At 42.5% G+C, this 15,951-nt stretch overlaps 1 protein-coding gene across 8 annotated transcripts in view; it reads left to right on the top strand.

Moving 5' to 3' along the window:
• Positions 1 to 2,939: 2,939 nt before the first annotated feature.
• Positions 2,940 to 15,951, top strand: part of CTDSPL (CTD small phosphatase like) — an 88,128-nt gene continuing 75,116 nt past the window's right edge. For 4 of the 8 annotated variants that reach the window (XM_030509547.1, XM_030509582.1, XM_030509529.1 and 1 more), the window contains exon 1: positions 3,308 to 3,858. In XM_030509547.1, the coding sequence (XP_030365407.1) occupies positions 3,783 to 3,858 (76 nt within the window). In that variant the 5' untranslated portion in view covers positions 3,308 to 3,782. Of the gene's footprint in view, positions 3,859 to 4,406; positions 4,771 to 15,951 lie in introns of those variants that run through there. The other 4 variants (XM_030509556.1, XM_030509565.1, XM_030509589.1 and 1 more) reach the window with 3 other exon arrangements.

The following is a 15,951-nucleotide window of genomic DNA, read 5'->3' on the forward strand; positions in this document are numbered from 1 at the left end:
ACAGTTCTTCTAAAAAACATTCTTCCCCCCATTACAAAACATCCTATGGCATTGAAAGGGGGACATGTTGTAGCGGCAAGGACAAATGTCACGAGTCATGATGAAAATCTGGGTATCCTACTAGCTTGTCCTGCAATTTCCTGCAAAGTATTGTTTTTTCTGTGCCTCCACCTCCTATCTGTAAGATGGAGATGAAACCATTCACTTGTTCCATGGGATTATTTAGGATTTAGTTCATGTATCATATAAAGAAACATAGACAGAAGATACTGTACACAATTCACAGTGCCTCTAAAGTACAAGCAGAAAGGAAACAACATGGATTGCTCTCAATTGTTACATCTACCTCGTAACTAGTGCATGAATGTGAGTGTGGGGGGTGGGAGAGTCTGGCCCGCACACTCAGGAGGGACTTGTTTCCCACCTTACAGCAGTGCTGCCAGTACAAGTACAGCCAAACTTCCTAAATTTCCACTCTCCTTTCCACTGCCCTGCAGAAGCATGGACTTTCTACAGCTCCTAGTGAGCTATCAGTCTCCCGCCTTTCTGTTCTCCACTTTACACTGGAAGGGTGAGGGAGCCTGCATGACAGCAGCAAAGGGAGAAGCACAGGGAGAGAGATCCTCTCCTGGCATGTCCTCTCACCCTAATTCCACTTTATGTATTGCCATAAATAGCAGTTCCCCCTCTAAACTGAAGTACCAATTTCCTTAGCAAGATGAATAAACAGCTAACTGTTGGACTGGAGTTTTACAACACAAGTTGCAAAAACAATACTACTAACATTTAAAACATAATGCATTGGCTCAAGGTGAACACTGTATTTGTCAAGCCTTGCAAAACGTGCCTTACCTCCTCATCCCTGCATAGAAAACAGTCACCAGAGCACATGTTCTCCTACCATGTTATAACTAATTGCCTTTTCTCTGCAAAGAAGTAGAAAACACTTTTAGTGCTGGATGACTCTTGAACTTGCTCTGAAGCAACCCTTTTGTCTTAATGCTAGTAAGAAGCTACTTTGGCTTTATCCAAATATAAATATTGATACAGAAACTCACACCAAATAATAACAGAGGTATGAATTTATTGTTTCAGCAAAAGCTTCCATGCAAATTAACCCTCAGATAATTAAAAACACCTGAAGTGCCTGGGCGAGTAAGAGATCAAACACTTGCTGGATTACAACATAACTAGCAGTGTGATAAAGCATCATAATAGCTTAGAAGCAAGAGCTCGCAACCTTTACAGGTAGCAGGACTAATTCCATCAGCCAACATGTACTAACTCCTATTCATCAGTGCCCGATCTAACCTGTAAGGGACTGTTTGCAACTGCAAGACTACCGTCTTGAGAAGCAAAAGCTAAATAGCAGGTTGAAACTTGCACAATTGGATGCAATGCAAGCAGTGGCATTGCACTCATTCCCCGTGCAAGTGTTTGTCATAAGAGTAGGATGGGCAAACCTAAAATACAAGTCCCAGAAACCTGCAATACTGGTATCTCTGCATGTACTGCTGCTTAGGGAGTGTTAGTTTTGGGAGAGAAAACACAGCTAGATTTGGAAAGGCTTTTTCTACACGGAACAAATGCAGTGATTTGGAGACTCTCAGCAAAACGTTTAAGCACATTGACTGTAGGAATACACTGGGAGTGAAAAAAGGCCCCAGAGCTTTAAGTAACTTTCCCCAGAAACTAGATGTGGTGCTACCACAGGTTAGAAACTCCTCGAGGCTGGGTCCATAGTCTCCCTTTATGGTGGAACAACAAGAACAGCTGCTTGCTGTCACTGGAATTAAACACAGTGGTCATTTCCACAGCCTAGCTTGGCAGTTGTAATACCATGGTTTTGCTACTGTTAAGTAAAACTGTTCAGAACTACATATATATATATTTTCAAGAGGCACACAGGCACTGGCTTTCTCTTTTAGCAAAGAAAAAAAAAGGAAAAAAGACATAGTTGTAACCAACTGAATTACTAGCATTCATGTCACACACCAGCCACACGAGGATTTTCCCATTAGTTAATGGAATTTAAAATCTCTGTCCTTTTGCAGCAAGGATGCAATAGAAACCTGTACATACATCAGATATTTTTCTTCCTAGGAAAGAAAGGAGGCTATAATTCTTTATTTACACTAAATGCACTACCATGCTTTTCTGAAGATTTTCTCTTGATTTTACACTCAGACAGCCCCATAGAAGAGCTGTTATTCTGGGTTTGCTCCCCCACCTACCTTCCCCACCACCGTGCCCAAGAACCGGGCTTAGAGAGCAGCTACTTGAGGAGGGTGGGAGGAGCGGGGCATGCACACCACAGCCCGTCTCCTCATGCACCAGCAAACAGCAGCATCGGGAATTCCTGGAGAGTCAGACATGCCTTTTAAGATGCTCTAGGAAAAAAAAAAAAACCAAACCCAAAACACAACAGTGTATTTGCTCTCAGAGAGGCTGCCAAGACTGCCCTCGGTACTGCTTAGTTACACACTTGCCACTGAAAAGCACTTTACGGCCACCTGTAAAAACATTTTGTTCCTCAGCGGCCACATCTCCTCCTCGCTTTACACCCGCTCCCGAGGCAAACCAGCCCACCCGCCCTACCGCAGCTACGGGGCAGCCCCGCCAGCAGCAATGCCGCCCCAGCCCCTTCCCGCCTACCCGGGGCCCCACAGCCCCGAGGGCCCCTCAAGTGACCGCTGGCCCCGCCCCTCCCCGTGGCCACGCCCCCTCCTCGACTTCCTCACGCAATACCGATACCGGCCCTCGTAGCCCCGCCCCCTGGTGTAGCCACGCCCTCTCTCCGCCGTGACCCCGCCCCCTTGTTTACCGCGCCGCGGGTCCCGGGCGCTGCCCGCTCCCCGCCTCCATGTTGGAGCGTCCCGCGGCGCGGGGGCGGGGCGGGGCGGGGCGCGGGGCCGCGCCGGGCGGGCTGGCAGGCTGCGAGCGCGGCGGCGGCGAGAACGGCGGCGGCGGGCTGTGGCGCAGCGCGGGGAGCGCGGCCCGGCTCGGCCCCTTTCCCCTCCCTTCCTCCCCTCGCACCGCGCTTCCCTCCTCGCCGGCGCACGGCGGCGGCCCGTGACCCGGGAAAGGGAGGGGGGAGGAGGAAGAGGAGGAGGAGGAGGAGGAGGAGGAGAAGGAGGAGGAGGAGGAGGAGGAGGGGGGGGTGGCCCGGCGTCGCTCCGCCGAGCCCGCAGCGCTGCCCGCGGGAAGGGGGTGGGGGGGAGGTGGGAGGGGGGCCGGGGGACGCGGGGATGAGATAAGCGCGGAGGAGGGCGGTGGCGGAGGGGGGTATGTAGGGATCGGGGGCTGTGCCAGGGGACGCGCTCGGGGGAGGCCCCGCGGGGCGGCTCAGGTGGATGCGAGGGGCGGCCTGAGGCGGGGGCTCGCCGCGGGGGGAGGCGCGGCGCGGCGGGCCGGGGGCACTTGCCCGCCTCGGGAGGCGGCGGCGGGGGCTCGGAGGGAGCGCTGCCCGGAAGGGAGAATCGGATTAATCGCTCTTTTTTTCTTAAGGGGGGGGTGATTTACCGCCCCCCCCTCCTCCGTGAAGAATTGGCGCCTGGAGGAGCGGCGGGGGCTGCGCTACCGGAGGGGCCCCTGTGCGCGGTGCCCCCCCCCTCAACCCCCCCGTTCCCGCTTGGCTTCGCTCCTGAAGGAGTTGGGTTTTTTGTTTTTCATTTTTAAGTACAAATCTGCGTATTGATTTTTAAACAAACAACCAACCCCCCCTACACACACGAGCCTGCCTCTGGGAGGGAAATAGCCAGGTGGAATCTCACTCTGTTTCCATGGACAACCCGTCCATTATCACCCAGGTGACTAACCCCAAAGAGGAGGAGATCCTGTCCTGCACTCAGGATAAAGGTGAGCTGCCTTCTCTCTTTCTCCATGTGTTTGTTGGTTCCTGGTTTGCTTGTTCTTTTTTTTTTTTTTCCCCCTTCTCTTTTTTTTTCTTTTTTTTTCCCTCTCTTTTTCGGGAAATCGCAGTTTAAAAATCCACGTAGTAACAACTTGCATTCTTCAGTGACCATATAATCCTCTCTAGGCTGCTGGGAATAGAGAAGGGCTTGTTAGGTTTGGGTTGGTTTTTTTTTTTTTCCTGTGGGATGAAGGTATTTGCATGAAGGTCTCTGAAACTCTTTGCTGGATACAGCTGGGAACTTGTTACACTGTTTAAATACGGAGTTTAATCAGCAGTCGTTATTTAAGTCAAATACTCCTGTTCTTTGAGGGTCAGCGAGGTAACTTTGTAAGGTGGTTGCTTTGCAGCTAGTGCCCTGCTTCAGGGAAAGGATACCTGTGCTGGATGTGTTAGAAGATCTTGAAATCTCAGCTGTAATTTTAATTCCCTCCTTCCTTCCCATCCTCCCCCCCCACTTTCCCCCTCCCCCCCCCCCCGAATTTCTTGGAAAAAGGAGTTTCGTGATTCCTCTCTCTGCTTCCCTGTATTTCTCTCTGCCTTACATTGAAGAATCTGTGTAGCTTTCAGGTTTGTTGTTGGAGAATACTTGTGAAAGGATCTTGGAAAGAAACATGGGCTACTTCTAAAAGCTGGCTCTATTTACTCTGTAGATAAGTAGTCGTTGCTTGCGTAAGGCATCACACTTGGGTTGCGTTTTACTCCAAAATAAGATGAATCCAGTCTGGCCAAAGGAGCTGCTTCTCTGCAAAGTCTAGAACTGGATTGTACTTAACCTTGTTTCCCCTTGGAAGCTCAGAGGGGTCCTTGGGCTGTGAGTGGTTGTGTCCTTGCAGTGGGCAATGAGGAATGTATGGGTAAGCAGCAGGGTTCAAGTTCTGGGGAGTTGTGTGAGAGATTTTGGAAGTTAGTTGGATGTCAAGTTTATGCTTTGTTACAGGCAGTGCTGGTGAAATGGGTAGAAGGGATGGAAATGAGAAGTAGTGTGGCAATGGAGGTCCCTAGTAGGTGTGGTAATAGACCTCTGCATGGTCTTCTAAAAATGGTGGAATGATATATCTCCCCCTAAAACTGAATACAGAAAGCTTCTATTTTTGAATGGCTTGTCTTGTAAACAGTGAGGGGTCCTCTGACATTGGAGAAGTTGCTCCCTGTTACTTTCGAATGAAAGGTTGTATGTGACGTTTCCACCCTCTCATCCCCCCATTGTTGACTGCAGTAGTATGGAGGTAAATTTAAAAAACAACAAAAAAACCCGTCAGGTTGGGGTGTGTTTGAACAAAAAAATTTTTTTGTTCAGTGTAGATCTGCTCGCATAACTCTCTTTAATTCATATCACTTGTGAAGTGATAGTCTCACGGCAAGGCCTTGTTTGCCTTGAGATTTCTGATGTTTTTCTCTGTTTTGGCAATGCTGAGCATGGGGTATCTGCAGTAAATAAGGTGCTGGTGCTCTGCCTACAATGTCTCCTAAGACCTGGTTTGGAGTAGACTTAGATGATACTGTTCTCAGATGTTGTTGTGGTCTTAATGGGCTATGTGGAATGGAAGAACTTCATTAATATTGTTAGCAGCTGGTTGAAATTTTAGGGTAAAAAGGCCAGTTTAGACAAGTAGAGGAAAATCTGACAGCTCAAACTAAGTGTAAGAATCCACATCAAACAAGTGTCTTCAGAGTCCTCAGTGCGGTGAGCTACTCTGCATAGCGAAAATATGCATATAACTTGCATAACTATGCAGTAACTTGCATAATATGCATTGTATTCTTGCTGTTGGTTTGTCTTTGGCAGAGAATCACGATGGTCTTAAGTGTGTAGCAGGGGCTGTGTGTTTGCAAGGGTGGGCTGAGTCGAAGGAGGGTAGCTGGAGTTCAAGAGGAGAAAACTTCAGCATGATTGTAATACAGGAGCTGGATTAATGTTTTTTTTCCTGGGTTGTTTTTTGTCGGGTTTTTTTAATTGTGGTTAAAGTACATGCTTTGGATTGACTATGTGCTCTGTGGTGAGACTCAAACCACGCCAGAGCAACTTTTGCAGAGAGGACTGCAGGTCTGTCTGTTCTGGGCGCTGGAAGGAGAGTGCTGCTTGCTCCTACCTCTTCCACTGCAGGTTTTCCCACTGCTCGAGGTACGGAGCTTGTGAAAACCCATTGCGCTACCTGCCTTCCTTGCGTGGTTGCATATCGCGTCACCCAATTTTCTGTTAGATTTCTTAACAGTTTCAGCAAAGCCTTGAAGTCCGGTGAGCTCCGAGAGAGCCCGAAGCTGAGATGGTGAATACAGATAGGTTGCTAGTGGGAGACTGATGTTTCAAGTGAGTCTTCACTGCTCATTCAGGTTGAACTGAATGTGTTGGTACAAATGGCTAACCGATATGTTAAGGTATAATGAATTAACTCTTTATTTAACAAGAGTCACCTGAGCCTATCTTCAGAAATCTTGTAATACAGTGAGTTGCAATAGCACTGTACTGTGTGAGCAGAGACTGTCCAGTTTCATGAAAACCTCCTTTTTCCTCGGAGTTTAGCATTTGGCTGCCAAAATGTGTTCCAGTGCTCTATGTGGCGTGTTGTAGCTTCAGGAGTCAGGGTTTTCTTAGGGGTTTTAGGACCTTCTTCTGTTGGTGTTTCTTGTGGAAAAAAGTACTTTTTTCTTGTTGCTAAGACGGAGAGAAGCAGTTTTACAGTAGCTGAGCAGCTGCTAAATAATGCATGTGTATACCTTCAAGTGTTTGATTTTTCTTTTTTTGCCCCCAGGATTTTTTGAAGCTTTTAATCAGCTGTGAGTCCAGCACTTAGCTTATTTTGGTTTTTTCCAAATGTATTTATTTTTAAAAGGAGCTCAGTGTGCAGTATATGCTTATACCCAATTTCCTTTCTGCAAGGGAGGACTACGGGCAAAAAGCAGAGCTGTTCTCTGTCATGGAGTGGTTGCGGGGTTTGGGGGTTTTTTTTGTAAAACAAATAAAAATGCCCAAATATTTTCTTGCTAAGCCAGATGTATTAAAAATTAGCTTTAAGTGTAGCTGTGACAGCTTGTTGAAGAGGAGCTTGTTAATACTAAGGTGGAATTATTAACATTTTTTTTAAACAAATGCTAAAAAATTTTGAAGGTGGAAAAAACCAGATCTTGGTACATGAACCATTCCCTAATATGTTGCCACATGGTGGTGCACTGTATTTAGTTGTCTGTCAAAATGAAAGCTGAATGTGGAAAGTTGCCTCAATCATATTTTATTATTATTGTAATGTTTGTCCTGAAGTGCCTGTGGTGTTCACGCTCCTGGAGGGTTTTGGTCCCTATCTGTGTCATTAAATTAGTTCTGGCAAATAGAAACTTACTTTCTCCCAATTGGAAGGGATATATAGGTGATTTCAAATACTTCAAGCACTAAATTAAGGGAGGATTTAATTCCATGTTATTTTTCTAAGTAAGAAAAATAGTAATTCTTTGCAGAAATATTTTATGTTGTGGTCATTTGGCACTTCTGGAAATTGGAAGCATTAAGAAGACTTGAAATTAAAACGGAGACTTTAAGTATGTGAAAAGGGATTTGTTATATCTGCGATAAACATGAGCAACTAAGATAAACATAAAAACTACAAATTAAAACTGAACATCTAAATCTCTGTATAATCAATTCTACAGATAAAATCAACTGTTTATAAGGAATGTATTACTAATTAATTAATTGAACAGTGACCACTAATGTATAATTCATACGGTTAAACCTGTAGAAAACTCTGCAATGCTGACAAGTTCTTGCACTGAGTGTAATGCAGAGGGTGTGATCCTGAATGGGCAATAGCATTCAGTCTGAAGAAGTGAATTTCCCTTTTTTACCTACATGATTTAATTTGATCTTAATCAAATAATGCAAATTCCTGGCTGTTTCCATGTGCCAAGTCCTGGCTGTTTCCATGTGCCAAGTTAAGTAGTAGCATAATAATAGTCCAGCCCTTCTTCAAGTACCACCTTCAGGCTGTAGTGTTGTGTTTTCTATCTTCAGATACATCTCTCCTGACTTTCATAACATTTGTCTGTCAGCTGAGCATCTATTTTCAATTATTTAGAGTGTCTGAATGCTTTAGTGTCCCTACAGAAGTGTATTTTCTTCTGCAGTAAATTATTTGAAAAAGGCTTCAGTGAAACATAAACCATTATAAATTTTTTTATGAACAGTGTAATTCCCTGAGGATGTTTGCACAAAAAAGTAAACCTTTTTGCCCTCCTTTCTTTCAAATAACTTCAGAAAAAACAGCACTGAGACCACTTGTCATTATCATTTAAAACAAAAAGTTCTTAAGATCTCAAGTTAAAGGCCCAAATAAGTGTATTTAATTGTGTCATAAATGAAAAGCATTTTGAAAATATATGGAAAAGTTTTTAATATTCTTTTTTGCCATTACATCAGCAGGATTCAAAGTACTCAAACATTGTAACATATTTAAATGTTCCTGAGACACTGTTTCAACAAATTTTTATAATATTTATGTCAGAATTGTAACTTTAAAGTAGCATTAAAAACAAAAAAAGGATGTGGAAACCACTCCAGCACTACCTTGGAATGTGAATTGCTTGCAGAGGGTAAAATTTTAAATCATTAACTAATGACATAGTTGTTATGTGAAACCAGAGTAACCATACAGTAGGTTTTATGTTCCAGGGAGGCTGTAGTAACCTGTAGTAACCCAAGATTTGATTTAGGGTAGCAGTTAACAAGCTGAAGTGTACTGGCAGTAATGTGAATGATAATTTACATGAATAGCTAATATTCAGTCCTTGTCTGTAAGCTGCAGCGTTATCATTTCTTCATAGCAAGCATCATCTTAAATTCATGCTTGTTTCAATGCAGTGATCTAACTAAAGTGTTCAGAAGTTTTAACATGCCTTTAAGAAACCAAAGTTGACCTACATTTTGTCAATTCAGTGTTCAGGAATGCAAATAGCATTTTTGACATAATCGGTAAAATGCGGTGTGATCGATGCTACACTCCAGTTTTCAGAATTTAATCTGAACATGACAAGTAAGCCTCCGGATAATGGCTCCATATTTGTTTCTTTAAAGTGATATGAAGTGAAATGCTGAGAAAGTGACAGCTAGGAGAAATGAAACTCACTGATTTGGTCAGTGTTGGAGGAAGACATTGTTCCTGTTTGCCTGGTAGATTGGTTTAACTGTGGGAAGCTTTTTTTTCTGTCACAGAATGCTTAATTGATGAGTTTTACTCTTTCATAAAAGTAATCATTTGAACACAAAAATAGTTGCGAATTTTATATATATGTTGAATCTTAAATGTGAGCAAGTGTGCTTTTGTTTTCTGCTAAATTTTGAGCTGGAAGAGTTGTTTATCGTGACCACTATGGTTGGTGCTCAGTGTTACATTTTCCATTAAAAATGCTGTTTCAGGCACTCGTGGACATAGAAATGTTAACTTGGGGAGTGAATTTGTCCATTACTGAACCCTAACCAATGGAGAATTTCAGCTGGATTACTTAGAGTTAGATTTGAAGTGTTTCTGTCCACAAGCTCTAACATTTTCCTTTTTAAAAAGTAGGAAAAGCAGAGGTAGGTCTAACTCTCTCCATTCTTCCATTATCTACGTTCTTACATTTCTTCCCTGTGAGGGTGGTGAGACCCTGGCACAGGTTGCCCAGAGAGTCTGTGGCTGCCCCATCCCTGGCAGTGTTCAAGGCCAGGTTGGACAGGGCTTGGAGCAACCTGCTCTAGTGGAAGGTGTCCCTGCCTGTGGCAGGGGGGTTGGAACCAGGTGATCTTTAAGGTCCCTTCCAACCCAAACCATTCTATGGTTCCTTAGGTTTTACCCACTGTGTGGATCAGTAGGGTAAGATGTGACTAATCCCTCCTTCTCCTCCCTGCCAGGAGAATTTTTGTTGCTGGAAGAGAAGTGGGGCATGTAGATGTGTGTAGGACTAGGAAGGAGAAGAGAGCTGCCAAAGTGCTCCAGCCTATTTCCAGGACAGAGCTGGCGATAATGAAGTCCTGGCTTTTGAGGGCTGCTGAGCTCATTTTTGGACTGATAGTGGGACAGGGAATAGCTTCAGTGTTTACTCTGTGCTCCCAACCACTCTGACCCCATCCATCCTCATAACACTCCTGGGCAATGGGTTCACTCAAAATGAAGTCGATGTGTCTCTGCCCACCCACTTGGGTGGTTGTGTGTATTCCCTTATCCCAGTTCATAAGTATATCCAGAAAGGGGAGGAATCTTCCAAGCTGAAATTGGAGAACGGCTGATAGAACTAATGAGCAAGCCTGTTTAGATGTTTAAAGACCACATCTGGATTGCGCCTGAGGATTATATACCATTTGACTCCTTTTGACAGTGGAGACCGGCTGGAAAATCTCACAAAAACTCTCAGCAGCATCTTCTAAGTTTTCATGTGTCTATTCTATTGAAGGATATTGATACAAGCTGTATTATTAGTGCTCATCTTCCTAGACAGGAGGTTCAAATAGGATGATATGGTATCAATGGGTTTAAATGCTGTGCTGAACTTCCAGAGCCACTTGTGAGGAGCGGTGGGCAGGCCCAGAGGAAGGATGCCTTTTGTGTTCTAATATAGCCAGAGACTTTAAGAGCTTCATATTGGAAATGTTCGTCTTCTATAAATTCTACTTTTGCTAGAGTTGGACAGGAGCTCACTTAATGTTTGCTTGGAGAGATTAAGGCATAAAACGGACATAGATGTGACAAATGAGGGAAGCATAAGTAGCATCTAAATAGATCAGAGTAAAAATATATTCCATTTGGTCTACTGTGGTATAGTTTTGGCCTTTTTTGTCTTTCTAGATTGTTTTCATTAAGACAAAAAAATCGAAGTGAGTCCTATAGAGACCAGTCCTTTCCATACCAGTTACTACTGTATAACACAGATATTAGCAGCAAAATTCCAGCTTTAGACAAATGAGCAGAGAAAGTTCAGTGTGTGGTGTTGGGCTTACATAAAGTTTGTAGGCTTTATTCAGTGTGTTATCAAAGTGATCACTTGCATAACAGTGCCACATCTTGTTTTCTGTGTACGAGATAATAAAGTATGATTTGTGAAAAAAGAAAATTCCATTATTGGAAGTAATTTGCTGTACTAGCTACTAGACTTCTGTTATCTAGAAAATTTATTGTGAGTTAAATCTGAAGAAATATATGGTAGACCTGGATTCTGAGGATGTCAAGGGTTTTTCAATGAGATTTTTTTCCTCATTTATTTTTGCAAGGAAGAGCCATTTCTCTCTTTGAATGCTTATTAGTATATTTAAAGCATGACAGACAGGAGCAAATAGGGTACTAGAGGATATATTTTGTGCAGAAGAGCAACACCAAATGAAGGATGCCTGATCTGTCAGAACTAATGTGTATGTAACTTTAAAAGCTATTTATGAAAACTCAGGACAGTTTTGTAGGAAATATTTCATGAATGTCAGACTGAAGTTACAGTTTGTATATTGATGGGTTTTTTTAAAGTCAATTCATCTCTGGTGAGTAACTGAGAAGCCAGTTCTGTCAGTTGTTTTCTGCCACTGTTGCGGGACCTCCTTATTTTGTTGGTAGAAAGCGATGTATTGATTTTTTTATTCAATGCTGTGCTCTCCCCCACCCCCTCAGCTACTTCCTGAGTTGTCCTCCAGGATTCCCAGCAGAATTAGCAGTAAAACTAATCTTGGCTGTTTCCTTGCCTGCTGTAATCAGCAGGAAAAGTTTCTGGTTTATTTGATGATTTGCAAAGCTTGGCCATCTCCTTGGTGTATAGCACTCCTGTCCTCGCTTCTGCGAATCAGAGGGAGAGATGTGTCTCCAGCACTTGGGGATGAACACATCTAGGCTCAGAGACCATTTTGGGGTGGATGGATCAGTTTCCATCTTCATAGGTGTCAGAAGGAAGTTCTGCCACAATGATGCTATTACAGTGGACACATGTAGAAGAATTCAGACATGTTCCTTTGAAATAATATTAGTAGGATAATTTTTTAAAGGGTGTGAATTTTGTACAAAGTTATTCTGAGCTTATGCTTATCAATTTGCATGCAGTGCTGCTTTGATTTTGGCCACAGAAGCTGTTTTGTGTGTACGTGCCTGAATATTTGCATACTTGCATTGGTTGCCTCTGAAAGGACATACATGTGGTTACTGGGGATCTAATGTTTAGAAAGCTTTGGTGAGGTTCAATCTGGTAGGCATAGGTTCTGATGTTGTTCTGCAGTCTTAAGGTTTGCTTTGAACTGTGGAGCTAGAATTTTTTCCTAGTGATAGTTCAGGTAGAAGTATTCTGCAAAGGTGTGGTCAACAGTGACACATTCGTAAAAGATGCTTAGTAATTTATACTTGCTTCAGCTAAGCACATCGAAAGATCTAACGTTTAACATCTGGGGAGAAGGGAACTTTTAAGATTGTAAAAGATTTTGGTGAAACTTCACAAAAGCCTTACAAATTCAAAAATACAAGCTTGTGAACTAAAACAAATTGGTTAGAAATCTACAATAACAATTTGATGAAGCAAGGCATTTCAGGAAAGACGTAAGCATGTATTTTACTGGGATTTTTGGATTAAAGCTTTGACTTTTTTATTCTCTCCCTTGCTATATTTTACCTTTTTTTTCTCCCCATCATAAGTTTCTGGATTGCAACGGCTGCCTCTTTGTGCTCTGACAATGCTGAAGTTTAGAGGATTCAGAGGTGTTTGCCACCGGTGGCTGTATCCAGGGGCAATTCTGGTATGCAAAGCTATAGTAGATGTTTGCAGGATGAGATGGTGCAGTGATGAGGAGCCCTGGACTACACTGCGTGGACGGATCAGCCCCTGGCACGTTGGCTAAAACAGTGTAGGAGCTATCCTATAAGGAGAGACATTCTGTATGTCTCTTAACTCCATGTTAAAATCTAGGAGGAATAAAGGTCTTCATCTTGTATCTGATGCAGGATTACTGTCACTGTGTAGCAGCTTTGAGTCTTAAAGCTGACATGCACTTCTTCATAGCAATTGGTTAAAAACCTTGAATGTTGTACTGTATTTAAAGGGAAGAGGTGTATGAAAAATAACCAATACAATAGTTAAGTACGCCAAGGCTCTTTCAACAGTACAGCATGGCTTCAGAATTAAAGGCAGAAGCATAGGATCGTAGAATGGTTTGAGTTGGAAGGACCTTAAAGATCATGTGGTTCCAACCACCTGCCATGGGCAGGGGCACCTTCCACTAGAGCCGGTTGCTCCAAGTGCCATCCAACCTGGCCTTGGACACTGCCAGGGATGGGGCAGCCACAGCTTCTCTGGTCAATATCCCATTTGTGAGTATCCCATTTGAGTAAAAAGAAGCATTTGCTCACGCAGCGTATGGGTGACCTGCATAATCCTTGAAGGTACGGTTGCCAAAAAAGGTTATATGGGAATTCCTAAACAAGATTAACTGACAGCAATTTGCATTTATTATATTAAAAGTAATTTTTTGGCAGTACCGAAAAGTAATATTATAAAGGTACTAATTGTATTTCAGTATATGAGCTGTGTGTCATTAGTCAGTAGGGGAAGAAAGGGGAAAATGCCTTTAGTGACCAACTGAACATGGCAAGTATCTGTACTACATTGATTCTGAACTCTCACCAACAGTTCTCTTGTGATGGGTTATGTGTGCTGGAAGATGATTCCCGCTGCCAAGTCATGTGTTGGCTAGCTGCCAATTCTCATGACTTTCTGTGATATTAAGCTGATGTTGTTGATAATCAGTAAACTGAAAATGATTTGAGAGTTTTGGAAGTGCGGGGGGGGGAGAACATTAGAGAATTAAAGAAAGAAAAGGAACAGAGTACTGAATGCAATCTACAGTGCAATTCACTTGCTAATTACACATTGACATAAATTGAAAAGTCCCAGAAGGAGGGGTTTGCAACATAACTGTAAAACAATTTGCATCTGTGTAGAGATCTGTGCTTATCCACAAAGGAATGAGATTTTAAGTGGATTTGTTTAATCAGGTTTATTGGGAGTACATAGTTCTGGGACTCGTTCTTCCTCACATTTCAAAATCTCATGTCTTTCTAGAAGATTCCCTCTTGTGTTGATACTAATGATGTCAAGGAAGCAGGTAGGGTGAAGTTTAATGGAGAATGAAAGCGAAACCTAAAAGAACTCCAGGAGATGTCCTCCTTAGTTTTAGAGTGGTTTGAATACTTGAATATTTCTGGCTCCAGATTATCATGGGCAGTTTAATACAAACTGAGCCCTGAAATTCAAATGCCTTTTTTCCTGCCTCACATGAAATTTGGAACACTCCAGCAAATTCTTTCTGTCTGTATTGGAAAGGATGCTGATAACTTAGGCACACTAATTAGTATCACTACAAAGAGCATTCACTGTATTATGATAGTTGGGGGGGGGGGTGTGGGGGGTGAGGGTTCCCCCTTTAAGTCTTTCAGACTTGTTTGTACCCACATGTTACCCTACAGTTGCCGCCACATTTTCTTTTTTAAACATGTCATGACGAGAAAAGGGATAAAAATTTGAACAAAACTGGAAATCAAACTTGGCAGTTTGAAACAGCCATCTGTTCAGGTCTCATTCCAGTATTTACTTGTACTGTTACGCTGCACTTTATTATAAATCACCTGTTCAGCATCGTTCTGGCAGGCAAATGAGCTCTGAGAGCAGTGTTTTTAAAAATGTCACTACCTCAGTTGTTTTGATAGTGATGGTTTCTTAATACCTTTAAATCAAATAGTTGTTTGCCTTAATAATAACTAATACTGTTACTATCTCATGTATAAACCTGTAATATTGTTAGAAGGAGAAGAATGAGCTTTCAGACAAAACCTACCTCAGCTGCAAGAAGCAAATCTGACAGATCACTAAGGACCAGGTGCCCCTAGATCCACGAGCATGTGCATAAGATGCAGAGCAGCACTTGGGAGCTACAATACCACATCTCAAAAAAAGATGAGATCAGGAGGAGGTTTCGCTTTGCAATTTTTGTTCGAGGTGTCCTTTCAGGAAGCGTCCTAAATAGAAAGAATGAAGCTCTACCATTTCATTGCGGTGTGTAATATTCTAGATTAAGCCCTGAAGTGCAAAACTTCATGTTGACCTTGTGCTATTGTAGTTCATTTCAAGTAGAATTTCCGCAGTGGTGAATTCCTGTTGCACCAGATGGTTCTGATTCTTCCCCCCACAACCCAGAATTATTTCCTTCACCAAACTGTTCAAGTAACACTTGCAATCTTCATAAATTGTGTATCTAAAAATATTTATTGGGGCTTTCCAATGTAAAAACTAATTCTCTTGTGCTCCTAAATCCAAGGACACCAAAAACCAACACACACAGAGAAACAAAATGAACCCAAACAAACAAAAAATTCCAGTAATATTAGCAGGGATTTAAGCTGTGAAAAGGAAACTAATAATGAAAATGTCAGAAAGCAGCTGTTTGATGATGACCAGAAGAACACAGCAGTACAATTTTTAGCAAGGTAGCCTGGCACTTAGTCTGTACAAAACACTCCAACACCTCGAGAAAGTGGGATGTTAGCGTACAAGGATATGCATTTGTCAGCGTGGTGTTTGTACTAAAACATAGAAATTACACTGGTTTTGTTTTGGAAATGTCTTCAATGGGTACTAAAGAAAGATAAGAGTTTGATATGGCTGGGCCGACTCATTGCAGAGTATGCTGAGATACTTCTAAATTCAACAGGTTGAGGTTAATATCTCTTTAGTTTAGGCTTTGTTTATCCTTAATGCTGTGGATGGGGGGATGTTAGAATTCACTTCAAATAATTTTAGAAGTCCATAGGTAAAAATTAATTCTTTTTTCAACAGATAGTAATGCACCTACATATGAGAATGCTTGATGTTTTTCTTTTGCTAATGGTCCAAGGTTGAAGTAAAATGTTTCTGTTGGCCACTTTAAATCACCAGTTGGAGTCAACGTGTTTTAAAACTATTTTATTTAAATAAAGGCAAATCTCTGTGAATATTTTGTGAAGATGATTTCTGAAGTCCCACTGCAGGTGGACTTTGTATGATAGCTTTCAAGT

Source organism: Strigops habroptila, chromosome 1, assembly GCF_004027225.2.
Source record: "Strigops habroptila isolate Jane chromosome 1, bStrHab1.2.pri, whole genome shotgun sequence".
NCBI lineage: Eukaryota > Metazoa > Chordata > Aves > Psittaciformes > Psittacidae > Strigops > Strigops habroptila.